At 42.9% G+C, this 17,490-nt stretch overlaps 1 protein-coding gene across 1 annotated transcript in view; it reads right to left on the reverse strand.

Moving 5' to 3' along the window:
• LOC115144485 (delphilin-like) overlaps positions 1-17,490 on the reverse strand; it is a 41,760-nt gene that overhangs the window by 14,460 nt on the left and 9,810 nt on the right. The window contains 5 exon segments of the mRNA XM_065002502.1: positions 902-1,183; positions 11,358-11,512; positions 11,754-12,089; positions 12,865-12,981; positions 14,523-14,659. Of these exon segments, the coding sequence (XP_064858574.1) occupies positions 902-1,183; positions 11,358-11,512; positions 11,754-12,089; positions 12,865-12,981; positions 14,523-14,659 (1,027 nt within the window).

Below are 17,490 nucleotides of genomic sequence, written 5' to 3' on the forward strand. Positions count from 1 at the left end.
AAAATGGGACAGATGAAAACTATTCAAATGGGTTTTTAGAGTACTGTACTGTGCTATACGTACAGAGACACAGAGGGTAGGCTCAGCCCTGCAAAGCACTGGGGATAAGAACCTGGTGGGTTAGAAAAGGTGAAGAAAACAGATCTCATCTCTCCCCTCATCTACCATTTGTACTTTATATACATCATTACCATTCCATATCCCAAGAAGCAGCACAGAAGAGGAGCTAAAAACATGATGTTGATGATTCAATTAACAATCAATCAAGTAACCTATCATCACTGGAGATTTCAATATTGTTCTATTCACTATACCATATTGACTTGAAACCTACCCCTCAAAAGGCAGTTTACCATAAATAATGGTAGATGATTACACAGGACATATTCCAACATACTGCTCATTAGGATATAGGCCATGGGGAGGGGAGGGGCTGTTGGTAAAACACGGACTTGAGTCTACTGCAAAGTATATCTGTAAAACTGGAATGGAGTGAGCTACTGTATGGCTTAAGCTGAGCCTGCTGTATGGTACTGACTTTCTGAGTCATAATCTTAATTCCTCCATGTTATTATCGGTTGGACCCTGAAAGATATAATCGTTGTGTGGCGTTATAATATCAGGTGAGTAAACAGACTCAATGGTTAACAGAGACGGTTCCCTAATCAACAGGTGCTTCCAAATCATCTATCAACAAACATCACATTTAAACATTTAGAGAATTACCCAGATATTACCCAGAGGGTTGGAACACTTATTTTTTAAATGTCCTTCAGTAGTAATTTTAAGTCCAATTAATGTCCATTATTTCCAACTCCAACCACACAAACAGCATATTCTAAATCTTCTCTCTCTCAGGTGAGTGGGAGTCATAGCTAAATACACCATACTGTATACTAACCTCTGATTGGCTCCTGATTGATGCACAGGTATGCCCGACATAGACTTCCTGTACCCCCTCTCTCCTCTCTCCTTTCCCCCTCTGTCCTCCCCGGGGTCCCGGGGTACTGAGCTGGCCCGTTTGGAGCCGTAGTGGCGGTCGGGGTGGTCCTCGCTGCGGCTACGTCTCAGACGGTCCTGTGGGCCCGGCTCGCTGATGCTCTTACTGCGACAGATCCTCTGGATCAGGCTCTGGGAAACGGCCTCGTCAAACCGCTGCCGGTGCTTCTTGGGGATGAAGATCCTGGTGAACATGGTGAGAGAGGGACCAGCATGTAAAGAGGAAGAGAAAGTAGGGTGAGGGTGGAGAGGTGGATGGGTGGAGTTCCCCCTGGATCCAAGGGGCTACCACCAGGTAGACCTCAGCAGTCACCCTTCAACAGTCTGTCACCTCTGCCCAGAGGAATCAGAGATGATGAAGAGAGAGATTATGTAGATCTCCGGAGATCTCCAGGAATCAGAAGGTATTACTAGATACCTCAGTAGTCTGTATCAACTCTGGTGCCTAAAACCACACCACTCAAAGACAAAGCCCTGATCTGAGATTCAGAGGAAAAAGTCAGAGCTAGAACTGAGAAACAAGCATCCAGGTTGGAGAAGAAAATTCATGCAGCTGAATACATATCACTGTTGACTTGGTGAAAGAGAATCATCATAAAACATACTTAGAAATCCATAGATTGACGAGAAACAAAACAAACGCACTTCTTCTAAAAAGTCGCTACGTTTCCATTTAGTCGCTGTAGTCCATGGATAAAGAAGAGAAGTGAAGGTTGGATAGCGAGAAAGAGGGAGAGAGATGTCTATAGAGCCAGTCAGTGAGGCAGCCCTCTGTGCAGTGGCGTCATTTGCTACAGTGTGGATTCACTCTGCTGCAGCTTGAGATACCAACACAGCGACAGCAAAGGTGTGGGAGTCAGCAATATATTACTCTATCACTTTTCTCTCCCTTTCTCCCTCTCTTGTTCTCTCTCTTGCTGTCATCTCTCTATCTATCTGCCTGCCTATCTATCTGAGGAGCAGAACAATAGCTTTTCTGAGTATCTCTAGGAACTGTGGGATTCTCAGAGGGAGAATGATATGAGGTGAAGGATTATCATCTTCTCATCATGTAGACAATCACACTGATCAAAGCCATCGTCTTGTCTGTCTTTAATAACGTAACCAAGAGAACAGCGGTATGGTGTTGTTTAATCAGAGAACTAATTATTTGCTTATTGAAGATATAAAACATACGGTTCATTACAGCAATTGTGACACAGATGTAAAAGCAACAGCTGACGATGAAAACAACACACACACACACCACACGCGCACACACACACAGAGGGCAGCGGACAGCTGGTTTAAACAGGAATGGTGTGTATGCATTAGCAAATTAGAACTGATGAACAACATTGCATTAATACAGATGGAATTGTTTATGGGAATTAAAACACATGCTCCCAATGAACACATCATCCAATACAGATCATGTGAGTACATACAGTATAAATGTAACGAGTGTGCTGAGAGTCGGGAAGCAAGTTCAGGGAGTGAGTGTTTTCATAAATAAACAAAACAATAAACACGAAACACACCTGACATGAAACAGAGTCAATAACACCCGAGGGAAGAACCAAAGGAGAGTGACAGATATAGAGAAGATAATAAAGGAGGTGATGGAGTCCAGATGAGTGTCATGAGGCGCAGGTGAGGATGAGTGGCGAGACATCAATTATAATGAAGTGGAGAATTTCCTGGAAACAGACTAACTGGCCACAAACACAAATAATATGACACAAACAGAACAGAGAGAAAGAGAGAGAGAAAGAGAGAGAGAGAGAGAGAGAGAGAGAGAGAGAGAAAGAGAGAGAGAGAAAGAGAAGCAACGTGCAGAAACTTGTAAAAATGAACTAGCAAATTATGCAAATTCAAACCAGTTGGACAGCTATATCAAGCAAATTGGACCCAGAGACAATAAGGATTCTAGCCACCATTGGGGAATGTTCTGCTAATTAGCTAGGATTCTTCCACAGTGCTCCTGAGTTATCCAGACACATGGAGACCTATCTGGAACTCGTGTAGAACCTGCTGTTCCACGGAAAGCGATTTTTGGACACTCATTACTGTTGTGATGTACTTATGCAGCATCGTTTAGCTTGGTCTCTCACCAACCCACAGAGTCGCTTTCTCTCTACTAGCTTTTCTACATCTCCAGCCACATTATTATCTGGCATCCTTGTGTCCTTCAGTGGTATTTCTAAGAAAACCTTATCTGCCACCACAACTACAATTGAGCCTTCACTACTCAATACAAGATTTTATTTTTTTCAAACAGCCGCCTCATCATAAAAGTTGTCTAAACTGTCTTATCTTTGGAACTAATTGAGTTTTCAGCCAATGTGACCTCATTTGCAGCAGAGTTGAGTGGTGCTCTATAATTATCTAAGACGGTGGAGGGAGGATGGATGTCTCCAAAGGGAGAAATGACAAATAGAAATCTAACTGGGAGACCTCATTTAATTTCTATTCCAGATGTGAGAGACTGTACTGTCGCTATTTATTACTTTGCTTTGCCACACTGTCCCTTGCCAGGCACTAAATGACCGGTGGACATTAAAGATTGAGGGGAGGGATTTAGGAGATAATTATGTGGTTTGAAAACCAGTGATTAGGGTCACTATGTCGTTGGTCAGTGGCCATCAGACCCAGATGTCTTCCAGCATTAGGAAGCTTTTTAAGGCCAATAAAGCATTGACCAGTAATGGTGGTGATTACGCAGCTGAAACCTCCTTTATTTCTCTAATACACCTATCAAATACACTGCAAACTGTATGGAAAGGGAGCGTTGCAGTGGGAGAGCAATGTGATGATGACCTATGAGGGAAGATCAATGGTTGAGAGTGGATGTAAATTGTAAAGTGATTTGCTAGATGCAGTAATGCTGTAATGTGTGAGGAGGCTTTTGTAGTTACAGTACATTACACTTCTATGGTATGCACCACCACATTAAAGAAGACTCTTTTTTGTTGACATTAGTTTAGCTTCCTTAAACACAATCAATATGGCAGCAATAACTCATATACCAATACATCAAACATGGCAGGATCAATGAATCAAATGATCAATAGCACCTTAAGTTCAGTCATTTTTAGGGTAACTTTTCCACAGACTACAATTACATAATAGTCTGGAGCTTCCATAATCCAGTTTTAGCTATAGAAAAAACAACACAAGAGATTAGATACAAAAAAGCCTCATCACTTATCATGATGAGTTCTAGGTTATCGCGTATTCTAGGAATCGCTAGAGACAAAAAGTATGATTCATATAATCTGGTAGAAAATCCTTGGAATGTTTCATGTTGTCTCGCTCAAGTGACGAGAGTCAATACGCAAGCAAGAAAGTATACAGTTAACACTGAATTCAATTCTGCAAAAAAGCAATTCAGACCACTGCATTAAATCATTGCACAACAATAAATAGTAGAAAACACTCAAACAAGTCTCTGAAAAAGAGCATGGGCTGCCAGCCAACACACACTACCCCTCAGAGTAAAAGTACACAGGTACAGTACTGTAGCAGGATAATTATCTGCCCATCTACGGCAAGTCGGACACACTATACGGCGGTGTCTCTACCTGTACTGAAACAGATGTGTGCATTCAGCAGTACACCACTGCAAAACAAATGCAAGTACCACAGCCCAAAACACCCAACAATAAAACCAGTACTCACCCCAAACAGCTCATTACTGTCAGTAGTCTGTCATATTTCAGAATCAGAAGGAACGTTATGACGATTGTACAATAGTAAATGTGAGTAAGTGCATAGGTTCACAAATGGTATGTTGAAGTCTTAATGCAGATTAACGGTATGGGACAAAATCAGCATGGTGCATCCAAGAACCATCGCCAGCAGTGAACTGTCAAGGGAGAACGGTCACCAACCACAGACGAGCAAGAGCTTAAAGCACAATAATTAAGATAAAAATCCATCACAGAAAATCCACACAGAGGGGGGGGGGGTTAGCGACAAAAAAGAGAGCGAGCCCAAGAGCGAGAGAGAGAGAAAGAAAGAAAGAGGAGGAGAGAGTCCAATTCAGTGGAATAAAACAAACACATTTTCCTGGCCTGTTAAATGCCACTCAGTCTATATTTAGAGAATAAAGAAGGAAAGAAGTGTCGCTGTCCTCTGGGGATCAGGAATCACTGTCTTATTGAACAAAATGGCTTTGCATTTGAATATTAAATTATTCATACACAACCGTATAACCTTAGATAGTACAGGATCTTACAGTATAACCATTTCTATACTGAGTGTCTAATCATATCACTAAGACTTTTCTCTGGTCTGGTCATGTGTTCAGGAAAAACTCAGGACCCAAATTGTTAGGCATCACTACCTACCTGATATACCATATTAATGGTACCCAAAGGATGTGACTTTATATTGCACTGACCCTACGCACACTCACCAGACTATATATACACACCATATACATACTCACTCTCGCACACTGCATTGACACTCCCACACAAAACCCACACACATTCACATACACTACCTATGCATACACAAACCTAACACACACATGCATACCGACATAACACACACACGCATTACGACACAACACACACACACACATACATTCACAATACGCAAACTTTATTTGACTTCTATTATTATCTATCCTGATGCCCAGTCACTTTACTCTGCCTTCATGTACATACGTTCAAAAGTTCAGATCACTTAGAAATGTCCTTGTTTTTGAAAGAAAAGCAAGTTTTTTGTCCATTAAAATTACATCAAATTGATCAGAAATATAGTGTAGACATTGTTAATGTAGTAAATGACTATTGTAACTGGAATCGGCAGATATTTTATGGAACATCTACATAGGCGTACAGAGGCCCATTATCAGCAACCATCACTCCTGTGTTCCAATGGGATGTTGTGTTAGCTAATCCAAGTTTATCATTATAAAAGTCTATTTGATCATTAGAAAACCCTTTTGCAATTATGTTAGCACAGCTGAAAACTGTTGTTCTGATTAAAGAAGCAATAAAACTGGCCTTCTTTAGACTAGTTGAGCATCTGGAGCATCAGCATTTATGGGTTCGATTACAGGCTCAAAATGGCCAGAAATAAAGAACTTTCTTCTGAAACTCGTCAGTCTATTCTTGTTCTGAGAAATGAAGGCTGTTCCATGCGAGAAACTGAAGATCTCGTACGACGCTGTGTACTACTCCCTTCACAGAACAGTGCAAACTGGCTCTAACTAGAATAGAAAGAGGAGTGGGAGGCCCCGGTGCACAACTGAGCAAGAGGTACATTAAAGTGTCTAGTTTGAGAAACAGATGCCTCACAAGTCCTCAACTGACAGCTTCATTAAACAGTACCCACAAAGCACCCGTCTCAACGTCAACAGTGAAGAGGCAACTCCGGGATGCTGGCCTTCTAGGCAGAGTTGCAATAAAAAGAAAAGATTAAGATGGGGAAAAAAACACAGACATGGGACAGAGTTTGAGGTGTTTGGATCACAAAGACATTTGTGAGATGCTGGAGGAGTGCTTCATTCAATCTGTCAAGCATGGTGGAGGCAATGTGATGGTCTGGGGGTTCTTTGGTGGTGGTAAAGTGGGAGATTTGTACAGGGTAAAAGGGATCTTGAAGAAGGAAGGCTATCACTCCATTTTGCAACGCCATGCCAAACTCTGTGGACGGCGCTTAATTGGAGCCAAGTTCCTCCTATAACAGGACAATGACCCAAAGCACAGCTCCAAACTATGTAAGAACTATTTAGGGAAGAAGCAGTCAGATGGTCTTCTGTCTATAATGGAGTGGCCAGCACAGTCACCGGATCTCAACCCTATTGAGCTGTTGTGGGAGCAGCTTGACCGTATGGTACGTAAGAAGTGCCCATCAAACCAATCCAATTTGTGGGTGGTGCTTCAGGAAGCATGGGGTTAAATCTCTTCAGATTACCTCAACAAATTGACAACTAGAATGCCAAAGGTCTGCAAGGCTGTAATTGCTGCAAATTGAGGATTCTTTGACGAAAGCAAAGTATGAATGACACAATTATTATTTATATAAAAAATCTTTATTTATAATATTTGTCAACGTCTTGACTATATTTCCTATTCCTTTTGCAACTCATTTCATGTATGAGTTCGTGGAAAAAAGTGACCCCAAACTTTTGAAGGGTAGTGTATCTACCTCAAATACCTCATACCTCTGCACAGTGATCTGGTACTGGCTCCATTCTTGTGTATTTTAATTTATTCTTCTTGTGTTACTATTTTATTTGTATTTTTATGATTATTTTTAAACTCTGCATTGTTGGGAAGGGCTCGTAAACAAGTATTTCACGGTAAAGACTGTACCAGTAAGTGACATTGAGATACAATACCCACAATCCACCACATCCACATTGTTTACCTCTGTGTCGTTGCCTCCCTCTAGTAAATACAAGTTAAGGTCAGATAATCAAAGATATGGTCTGGTAAGACCCCAGCCGGATGACCACATGGTCCACATTCCCACAGATGGATTCCTCATACCAACCAATCAGATTAACGACTTAGAAACCGACAGGAAGTGTCATCTCACATTGAATATGCCCATCCCCCTCTCTAATTTATTCCCTTCATAGAGTATAGAAGTAACAGTAATCCCTTCATAGAGTATAGAAGTAACAGTAATCTCGACAACTCTAGAGGAAAAAGTGTACTTGGATTAAGGGTTTAGTGAGAGTCTTGTTGGTCGTTTCCACACAAGTAAAAACATAAGACAAACGGTTATGCAAATATATCTTCATTAAAATGTCTGACAACATGAGTCTTTAGCCATAGCAGCCAGTATTCTCTGAGTTCAGTTGAGGTCACAAACAAACAAATTCAATTCAAAAAGGCAGATACAGTGATGAATACAATTGGCAGATCCTTGAGCTGATCTCAGACAGGAACAAGGCTGGCAAGATTTGTCGACATCGGGTAGAATTTGAAATGACCACACTAAAACTGGCTTTGCCTTTGTTGAGCTCAACTTCTGATCATCAATGGCACTCAACTCAACCAGTGATTATCGTGAACTGGGCACAAATGGCTGGGCACAAATGTGTCAGGTGTGAGATGATTTCCACACAATCACAAGATGAAGACAAGGTGGAACTGGAAAATGCACCACCATCATGCATCTTAGGGAAGAGATCCTGTTAGCTTGGCTGTTAGCTTGGCTGTTAGTTAGCTTGGCTGTTAGCTTGGCTGCGAGAAAAGGAAAACCTACTTTCTAAGTACACTGACCTTGCTGTAACCCAGGAAAAGTGAATCTCAGTCTTAAATGGCATATATAACAAGTCAATTAGAAATGCCAGACGGGCTAATTTTTCTAACTGGATCACTAATAATCAGAATAATGAGAGAGTGCTCTTCTTGACCATTGATGGCCTGATAAATCCTACCCCCGCAAACCTATGTGAACTTTTCTCCACATCTAAATGTGATGAGTTTGCGGCATATTTCAGAGATAAGATAACCAACATTAGGTTGGGTATCAGTCAAGAAAGACCTGATGAGAAGTTCGATATGTGTCCTAGCCTACCACGCAAAGTTAATATGGATTTATTTTCCCTGGTGGACACAGACATGCTCAGGAAAGTGATATCACAACTTAATCCTTCTACCTGCCTTCTGGATCCTATCCCCACCACCTTCTACCTGCCTTCTGGATCCTATCCCCACCACCTTCTACCTGCCTTCTGGATCCTATCCCCACCACCTTCTTCAAACCAGTTTTTAGTTGCATATCTGAAGAAGTGCAAGCTATTGTTAATCACTCCCTGTTCACACGCACTTTCTCTACTGCACTAAAAACTGCAATGGTGAAACCCCTTCTGAAGAAAAGTAATCTAGATTCTTCAGCTCTTTAGCAATTTCGACCAATCTCCAACCTTTCATTTCTGGAGAAATTGGTTTTCAAACAGCAAAATAAGTTTTTAAGTGCCAACTATATTTTTGAAGAAATCCAATCTGGTTGTTGTGCCCACCACAGCACAGAGATCGCCTTAGTTAAATGTGATAAATTACCTTAGAGCTAACACAGATGCCAAACAGCTCTCTGTCCTTGTACTCTTGGATTTAAGTGCTGCATTCATCACTGTTGACCATGATGTCCTTCTGGACAGACTGGAGAGGTTGGTTGGCCTCTCCGTTCCAGTTAAAAATGTTGTTATGTTACAGTCTTATTCTAAAATTGATTAAATTATTTGTTTTCCTCATAAATCTACACAATACCCTATAATGACGAAGCGAAAACAAGTTTTTAGAAGTGTTTGCTAATTTATTTAAAAAAAACAGAAATACCTTATTTACTTAAGTATTTAGAAACTTTGCTATGGGACCCGAAATTGAGATCAGGTGCATCCTGTTTCCATTAATCATCCTTGGGATGTTTCTACAACTTGATTGGAGTCCACTTGTGGTACATTCAATTGACATGATTTAGAAAGCCACATACCTGTCTATATAAGGTCCCACAGTTGACAGCACATGTCAGAGCAAAACCAAGCCAAGAGGTCGAAGGAATTGTCCAAAGAGCTCAGAGACAGGATTGTGTCGAGGCACAGATCTGGGGAAGGGTACAAAAACATTTCTGCAGCCTTGAAGGTCCCCAAGAACATAGTGGCCTCCATCATTCTTAAATGGAAGAAGTCTGGAACCACCAATACGCTTCCTAAAGCTGGCCGCTCGTCCAAACCGAGCAATCGGGGGAGAAGGGCCTTGGTCAGGGAGGTGACCAAGAACCTGATGGTCACTCTTACAGAGCTCCAGAGTTCCACTGTGGAGATTCGAGAACCTTCCAGAAGGACAACCATCTCTGCAGCACTCCACCAATCAGGCCTTTATGGTAGAGTGGCCAGACGGAAGGCACATTACAGCCCACTTGGAGTTTGCTAAAAGGCACCTAAAAAGAAAAGGCACTCTCAGACCATGATAAACCAGATTCTCTGGTCTGATGAAACCAAGATTGAACTTTTTGCCTGAATGCTAAGCGTAACGTCAGGAGTAAACCTGGTACCATCCCTACGGTGAAGCATGGGGGTGACAGCATCATGCTATGGGGGTGTTTTTTAGCAGCAGGGACTGGGAGACTAAGATTGAGGGAAAAATGAACGGAGAAAATTACAGAGAGATCCTTGATGAAACCTGCTCCAGAGCGCTCAGGACCTCAGACTGGGGTGAAGGTTCACCTCCCAACAGGACAACGACCCTAAGCACACAAACAAGACAGTGCAGGAGTGGCTTCTGGACAAGTCTCTGAATGTCCTTGAGTGGCCCAGCCAGAGGTCAGGCTTGAACTCGATCGAACATCTCTGGAAAGACCGGAATATAGCAGTGCAGCGACGCTCCCCATCCAACCTGACAGAGCTTGAGAGGATCTGCAGAGAAGAATGGGAGAAACTCCCCAAATACAGGTGTGCCAAGTTTGTAGCGTCATACCCAATAAGACTTGAGGCTATAAATGCTACCAAAGGTGCTTCAACAAAGTACTGAGTTAAGGGTCTAAATACTTATGTGATATCAGTTTTCCATTTTTTAAACATTTGCAAAAATTTCTAAAAACTTGGTTTTGCTTTGTCATTATGAGATATTGTGTGTAGATTGATGAGGGGGAAAAAACTATTCAATCGATTTTAGAATAACGTAACAAAAGGTGGAAAAAGTGTAACGTAACAAAAGGTGGAAAAAGTCAAGGGGTCTGATTTTAGCTCCACGGATTATTAGACTGTATTTGTGATTTAAATACTTGGATGGCTCACAACTTCCTCCAGCTAAATCAAGACAAGACCAAGGTACTTCTTGTTGGTGTCAAAGCACAGAGAGAGAATCTGGCCTCACATTTTAATTCACAGGCAATAAAGATAAAACACTAGGTGTCATTTTAGATTCTGAATTTAATTTAGATTCAAGACAAGACCAAGGTACCGGTGTCGTGTGCTCTCCGTCTGGTCTTGGAGCCCTGTCTGCAGCAGATGGGGTCTTGTGATAACGTTCACAATGCTTGACACTAAGCAAGCTCACCGTAATCCCTCCACCAGCAAAATGAGCAATTGGAAAAGCCTGTTTACACACCCATCGCAAAATAATCCCCATAGATTACCATTACTTTTCATTGGGACTCCGAAATTGGGATTTTAGGAGGCTGCATCCCACCTGGGTTGTACTAGGATGTCTATATATCAAATGGGAAGGTTTGAATGTATCTCTGTGGGCATAATCTGAGTCAAATTCAGCAGGGAGTACAGGTGGTAGGCTACCTCCTCTTTCTCAAGAGCCTATACTGAACACAACTACAGATTAAGTCTACAGTATGTATCTTTATTTACATTCTATGGATGATACCATTCGGAGCCGAGACTCAAGGGTAGGTACCTGATGTGGCCGATGAGCGTCTGCTGCTCGTCAGTGGTGAGGATGTCTGGGAGGACAGAGGCCAGCCAATCAACCTTCTTCTCCGCAGCATACTGCTTCAGCACCGCAAACAGCTTCTCCTTCACCTCAGGCTCCTCCCCCAAAATCTGGTCAATCTGAAATATATCAATAACTGTTGTTGAAGGGCCTATATAGTACACAGACTCCCTAAAGAAAGATGGTATACCTTCACAAAAAAGTATCCAACTAGCTAACTAAGGAAGTAAGCTCAGTAGGCTTGCGTAATGATTTTTTAACAGTAAAGTATTCTCTTTCAAAATGTTGTTTTCTCTGGACATCAATACTCCCCTGAATAGCTCCAACTCATTCAACAGTTAGTTTAATAGAAAGCCTCACCTTCCTGTTGAACTCCAGGGCCTTGTGTTTGCGGTCCGTCCTCATCCCGTCTCCCTCAAGCTGTATCTCATCCATACTCTCACTGCTGCGTATTTTCCGTCTGGGCCCCAGACACAGCACCCCTAGTCTCAGCGTACGCCCCTGGGATGCCTTGATCAGCGCCGCCGCCATCTCGTGGTGCCTCACCGGGATCCTGTTGACCTCCATGACGTAGTCGCCGGCCCGCAGGCCACCTCGTCCTGCCGGAGAGCAGGGGGAACAATCCTCCACCAGGAGGGGGCAGTCTCCCACGATGGTGAAGCCAAAACGACCGTCAGGACCCGGGGTGATGTCCATCTGAGAAGCAGAGATTTAATTCTTATTTAACTTTCACTGTATTATATTAAGATAGAGATAATTTATTTTCACTAATGAATTGAAAAGTATGGCTTTGCCGATGAAATTAGCATGGCAAATCCAGGATTGCCCCTACAGTTTCTGAGGTTACATGAGGTATCAGAAATACAGTGAGTCGGGGGCTCCTGAGAGACGCAGCAGTCTAAGGCACTGCATTATATGCTGTAGTGCTAAACGTTTTACTACGGTCCCGGGTTCATATCCCGGGCTGTGCCACAACCGGCAGTGGTCGGAAGTCCCATAGGACAGCGCACAATTGGCTCAGCATCGTCTGGGTTAGGGGAGGGTTTGGCCGGTGAGCCTTTACTTGGCTCATCGTGCTCTAGCGACTCCTTGTGGTAGGCCGGGTGCCTGCGGGCTGACAACGGGTGCCAGTTGAACGGTGTTTCCTCTGACACATTGGTGCGGCTGGCTTCCGGGTTAAGCTGGCAGGTGGGAGTGGGGTTAGGTGGGTCATGTTTTGGAGGACGCATGACTCCACCTTCGCCTCTCCCGAGCCCGTTGGGGAGTTGCAGCGATGAGCCAAGATCGAAAGAATTGGGGAGAAAAAGGGGGTAAAATACAACAACGAAAAAAATCAGAAATACAGTGAGTCAGATTTTCAGTAGGCACAAACAGAAATACAGAAAAAGGAACTTAAAATTAATCAGAAGTATCAAACATTGTGCTACAACATAATGGTGCCAGGTGAGTCCCAGTCAGAGCGACTTCAGACCTGCTGGATGCGAGACACAACTCCGATGCTGGGAGGGATGTTCCTCTGGGTCTGAGCGATGGCGATGACAGCCTGGAATCCCAAAGTGGACACATTCTGGCCCTCGATCTCCAGCACCTGATCACAGAGATCAAATCAAATCAAATCTAATTTTATTTGTCACATACACATGGTTAGCAGATGTTAATGCGAGTGTAGCGAAATGCTTGTGCTTCTAGTTCCGACAATGCAGTAATAACCAACAAGTAATCTAGCTAACAATTCCAAAACTACTACCTTATAGACAAGTGTAAGGGGATAAAGAATATGTACATAAAGATATATGAATGAGTGATGGTACAGAGCGGCATAGGCAAGATACAGTAGATGGTATTGAGTACAGTATATACATATGAGATGAGTATGTAAACAAAGTGACATAGTTAAAGGGGCTAGTGATACATGTATTACATAAAGATGCAGTAGATGATATAGAGTACAGTATATACGTATACATATGAGATGAATAATGTAGGGTATGTAAACATTATATTAGGTAGCATTGTTTAAAGTGGCTAGTGATATATTTGACATCATTTCCCATCAATTCCCATTATTAAAGTGGCTGGAGTTGAGTCAGTGTGTTGGCAGCAGCCACTCAATGTTAGTGGTGGCTGTTTAACAGTCTGATGGCCTTGAGATAGAAGCTGTTTTTCAGTCTCTCGGTCCCAGCTTTGATGCACCTGTACTGACCTCGCCTTCTGGATGATAGCGGGGTGAACAGGCAGTGGCTTGGGTGGTTGTTGTCCTTGATGATCTTTATGGCCTTCCTGTGACATCGGGTGGTGTAGGTGTCCTGGAGGGCAGGTAGTTTGCCCCCGGTGATGCATTGTGCAGACCTCACTACCCTCTGGAGAGCCTTGCGGTTGTGGGCGGAGCAGTTGCCGTACCAGGCGGTGATACAGCCCGACAGGATGCTCTCGATTGTGCATCTGTAGAAGTTTGTGAGTGCTTTTGGTGACAAGCCAAATTTCTTCAGCCTCCTGAGGTTGAAGAGGCGCTGCTGCGCCTTCTTCCCGATGCTGTCTGTGTGGGTGGACCAATTCAGTTTGTCTGTGATGTGTACGCCGAGGAACTTAAAACTTACTACCCTCTCCACTACTGTTCCATCGATGTGGATAGGGGGGTGTTCCCTCTGCTGTTTCCTGAAGTCCACAATCATCTCCTTAGTTTTGTTGACGTTGAGTGTGATGTTATTTTCCTGACACCACACTCCGAGGGCCCTCACCTCCTCCCTGTAGGCCGTCTCGTCATTGTTGGTAATCAAGCCTACCACTGTTGTGTCGTCAGCAAACTTGATGATTGAGTTGGAGGCGTGCGTGGTCACGCAGTCGTGGGTGAACAGGGAGTACAGGAGAGGGCTCAGAACGCACCCTTGTGGGGCCCCACAAGTATAAGGAAGACAGTATAAGGAAGAGACCGAGAAACAGCTTTTCCAGTATAAATCCCTGTTCATACTATTACACTATTATCATAACATCGTAGTATAACATACCTGTAGTACTATTAAATGCATGTTTGACAATTGTCTTGCCTTGTTAAATAATGGTTAAATAAAGGATTGAAATAATTACTGATTAGGCCTTTCGGTTTAGCTTCGAATCTAGAATCTCTCTGACCTGGTCACCTGGCTGCAGCCCCGCCAAGTAGGCACTGCTCCCCTCCTCCACAGACAGGATGTAGCTAGGACCACTTCCTCCCAGCTGGAAGCCAAACTCTTCTGGCCAGCACTGATTGGACGTCGGCATCGCAATGACTACACGAGAGAAAATAAGAATGACAAAGAGGAGAGGAGCATGAAGAAACACGTGGAGTATGATGAGGATCAACTGAAAGATGTTCTGTCGCCTGCGGATTGAGACGAGAATAAGAGAAGCAGTGCGGTGCTCTCAGCCCCTGTCAAACCCTTGGGGTCGCCGACCTCGAACAAAACTCCAAAGGCATCTCAGAGTACTTGACCTTGAGGAGCGGGAAGCACTCTCTTCCAAAGTGAATCCAAGTTCACGGAATCTCTATCTGACGGAAGGCTAGGAAATAATACCACTCTATTACTTGCATGAGAATGACTCAAGTGTACAAGAAGCAATGTTTTCTATGCAAAAATATCTGCCATAATCAAACACAGAAAACACATTTAAATCTAGGAGTGCAGATTATTGTGCTTTTTGGGGTAATACACTCCAACCACTAATGTTTCATTTTGGAAGATTTACAACATTATATAAACTGGTATAAACAGGTATACAGCATTAAAACAGGATCAGAATGAATACATGAGTTTGCTTCCAAAAATGTCCCTGGTCACACATACCAAATATAGAATTATACAAATATCTATTCTGTTTGATCATGTGCAACAGATAATCTAACATTAACCCTACAACAGAGACAGTTTCTGTTTGCAACCTCAAAAGCCTTGAAACAGTACAGTCATGTGTTTCAACAAGTCGATAAAAGTAATACAGACAGACTTACAGTCATCCTTAGATGGATAGCGAGGAACGGCGGGCTTGTTCTGGTTCCTGAAAGAGTATCTGCCTTTCTTGTTCTGCAGAAATTTCTTCATCTTGTATCAGACTTGATCAAACTGCAGGTGGCCTGCATGTGAGCTAGTATCCAACCTGGCTCCCTAACTGTGTCACAAGAGTTTAAAAAAAAACTCGGACCACAACAACAACCCCCATTTAAACAAGAGGGGTTGCCAATTAAAAATAACTTATATTCAGAGTCATCCACATTGCCACCTCAACACGAGAAAAGGGTGACAGTGCATGAAACACCAGTGGAGGCTTGACACAGAGTTGCTCCAGCATCTCCTCTCAGAATGTGCCCTTGCAGTCCTCCAGCCCGTTTGCACAGTGTTAATCATAAAACTGGGACACCCTCGCTCCACTCCGCTCCTTAATAAAACCTCTCTCCAAAAAGGGTATTGTGAGGCCCCATTTTCTTCTATAAATACTCCTCTGTCTCTTTTCCTGCTCTCTCTCACGGCTAGGTACCTCTCCAAGGGACGGAGACTGGCCCAGAATCACTGTGTGTGTGTCGATCGGCGAGGGGTCGATGAGCACACTAATTGGAGCGTCTGCCTGGGCACGTTAATATGTGTGGTGTGTATTGTAGTGTATGTGTGCTGGTGTATAAGTGTGTGCCACAATGCTCAGTCCCATTGAGAAGGAGCAGGGGCAATTTAAGACTTTGCTCTGGATTAGTGGGATTACAGGCTGAATCTTAAACTCCCCCTCCACCCCCCATCAGGACAGGGACACATGCCCCCCTTCACTAGGGTTAGGGTTGTGGAGATATCCACACGGACTCAGTGGTGCGTATGTATGCCTCTGATCTGGGTTACTTTAAAACATTGCTGCAGCAACCTGTCCCTGGGGTAATTTACAGTGAAATAGAGTATTGGGAAACATAGGGGCAATCAGCAGGCTAGTTAGTTAGTCACATGGCCCTCAGTCAATAGTAATTGAGCACTGCCAGTGAGTTGTGGTATATACAGTATGTCAGTGCATGTGCAGTACATGAATTCAAAACTAAAAAGGTTCATCACACATACAATCTGGATAATTGAATTACTGATCAGAGGAGGGTGTAACAATAAACCTACACAAAATAGCAGGGGGTTAATGAGAGGGGTTCATTGTAAGAGAGACTTTTATTGGAGATGAGGGACTTTATGGAGCACAGCAACAGGGCTGCCGTGAGAGTAGTTTTCCGTTTTTCTTCTAAATGAAATCAGTAATAACATTGTAATAGCATAGTAATAACATATGGATGTAGTAACAGTAATAACATTGTAATAGCATAGTAATAACAAATGGATGTAGTAACAGTAATAACATTGTAATAGCATAGTAATAACAAATGGATGTAGTAACAGTAATAAGACATGGCCTATAATTGGCCTAAATACTGTACACTAGTATGTATACTAAGACAGCTACGTAAATGACTTATTTTCCAACAGAAAACAGCAGAAGTGCAGAAGTACCCATGTCATATTTAAGTTAAAGAAACAGCACAGCCCTGGTTATACATACAGGGCCAGGTGAACTATTCTCCAGCCATGCTTGTATCTCCAAACTCTCATCTTACACCTCGCTCAAGATGGTCACTTCACATGTATAGAGGAATAAGGAAGAGCAAGTGACATTATACAGGTCAGTGAGCCTGAGGTAGGATGACCCACACTGGTCCGTAGGTACTGGACTATTTGTTCATTCAGCAACATTGGCAAGACATTACGTTGTTTAAAGCAGAGACCGACTAGACCAAAACGACAGCAATATTCAATCAAGTCATTTAGATACGGAAACAAATTAATACAACTGCGAGAGTTGATAGCTGCTGAAACCATCCTCATGTAACAACAGCCTAAATTGAAGCAGCTGGTGACTCAGTGTGGAAGTGAAGAAAATGTGGAGATTCCAAACACTAAACAAACTGTGGAGTCTACAACCAACATTATTATTTCAGAAAGAGTAGAATAAGATGCAGTCTTACCTTTCAAGTCCCTGAGAAGATGAAGGAATACACTACAGAGCAAGTGCCTCTAAGTAACACTCCTCTCACTAACAGTAATGT

This window comes from Oncorhynchus nerka, linkage group LG16 (genome assembly GCF_034236695.1).
Source record: "Oncorhynchus nerka isolate Pitt River linkage group LG16, Oner_Uvic_2.0, whole genome shotgun sequence".
NCBI classification, from domain to species: domain Eukaryota; kingdom Metazoa; phylum Chordata; class Actinopteri; order Salmoniformes; family Salmonidae; genus Oncorhynchus; species Oncorhynchus nerka.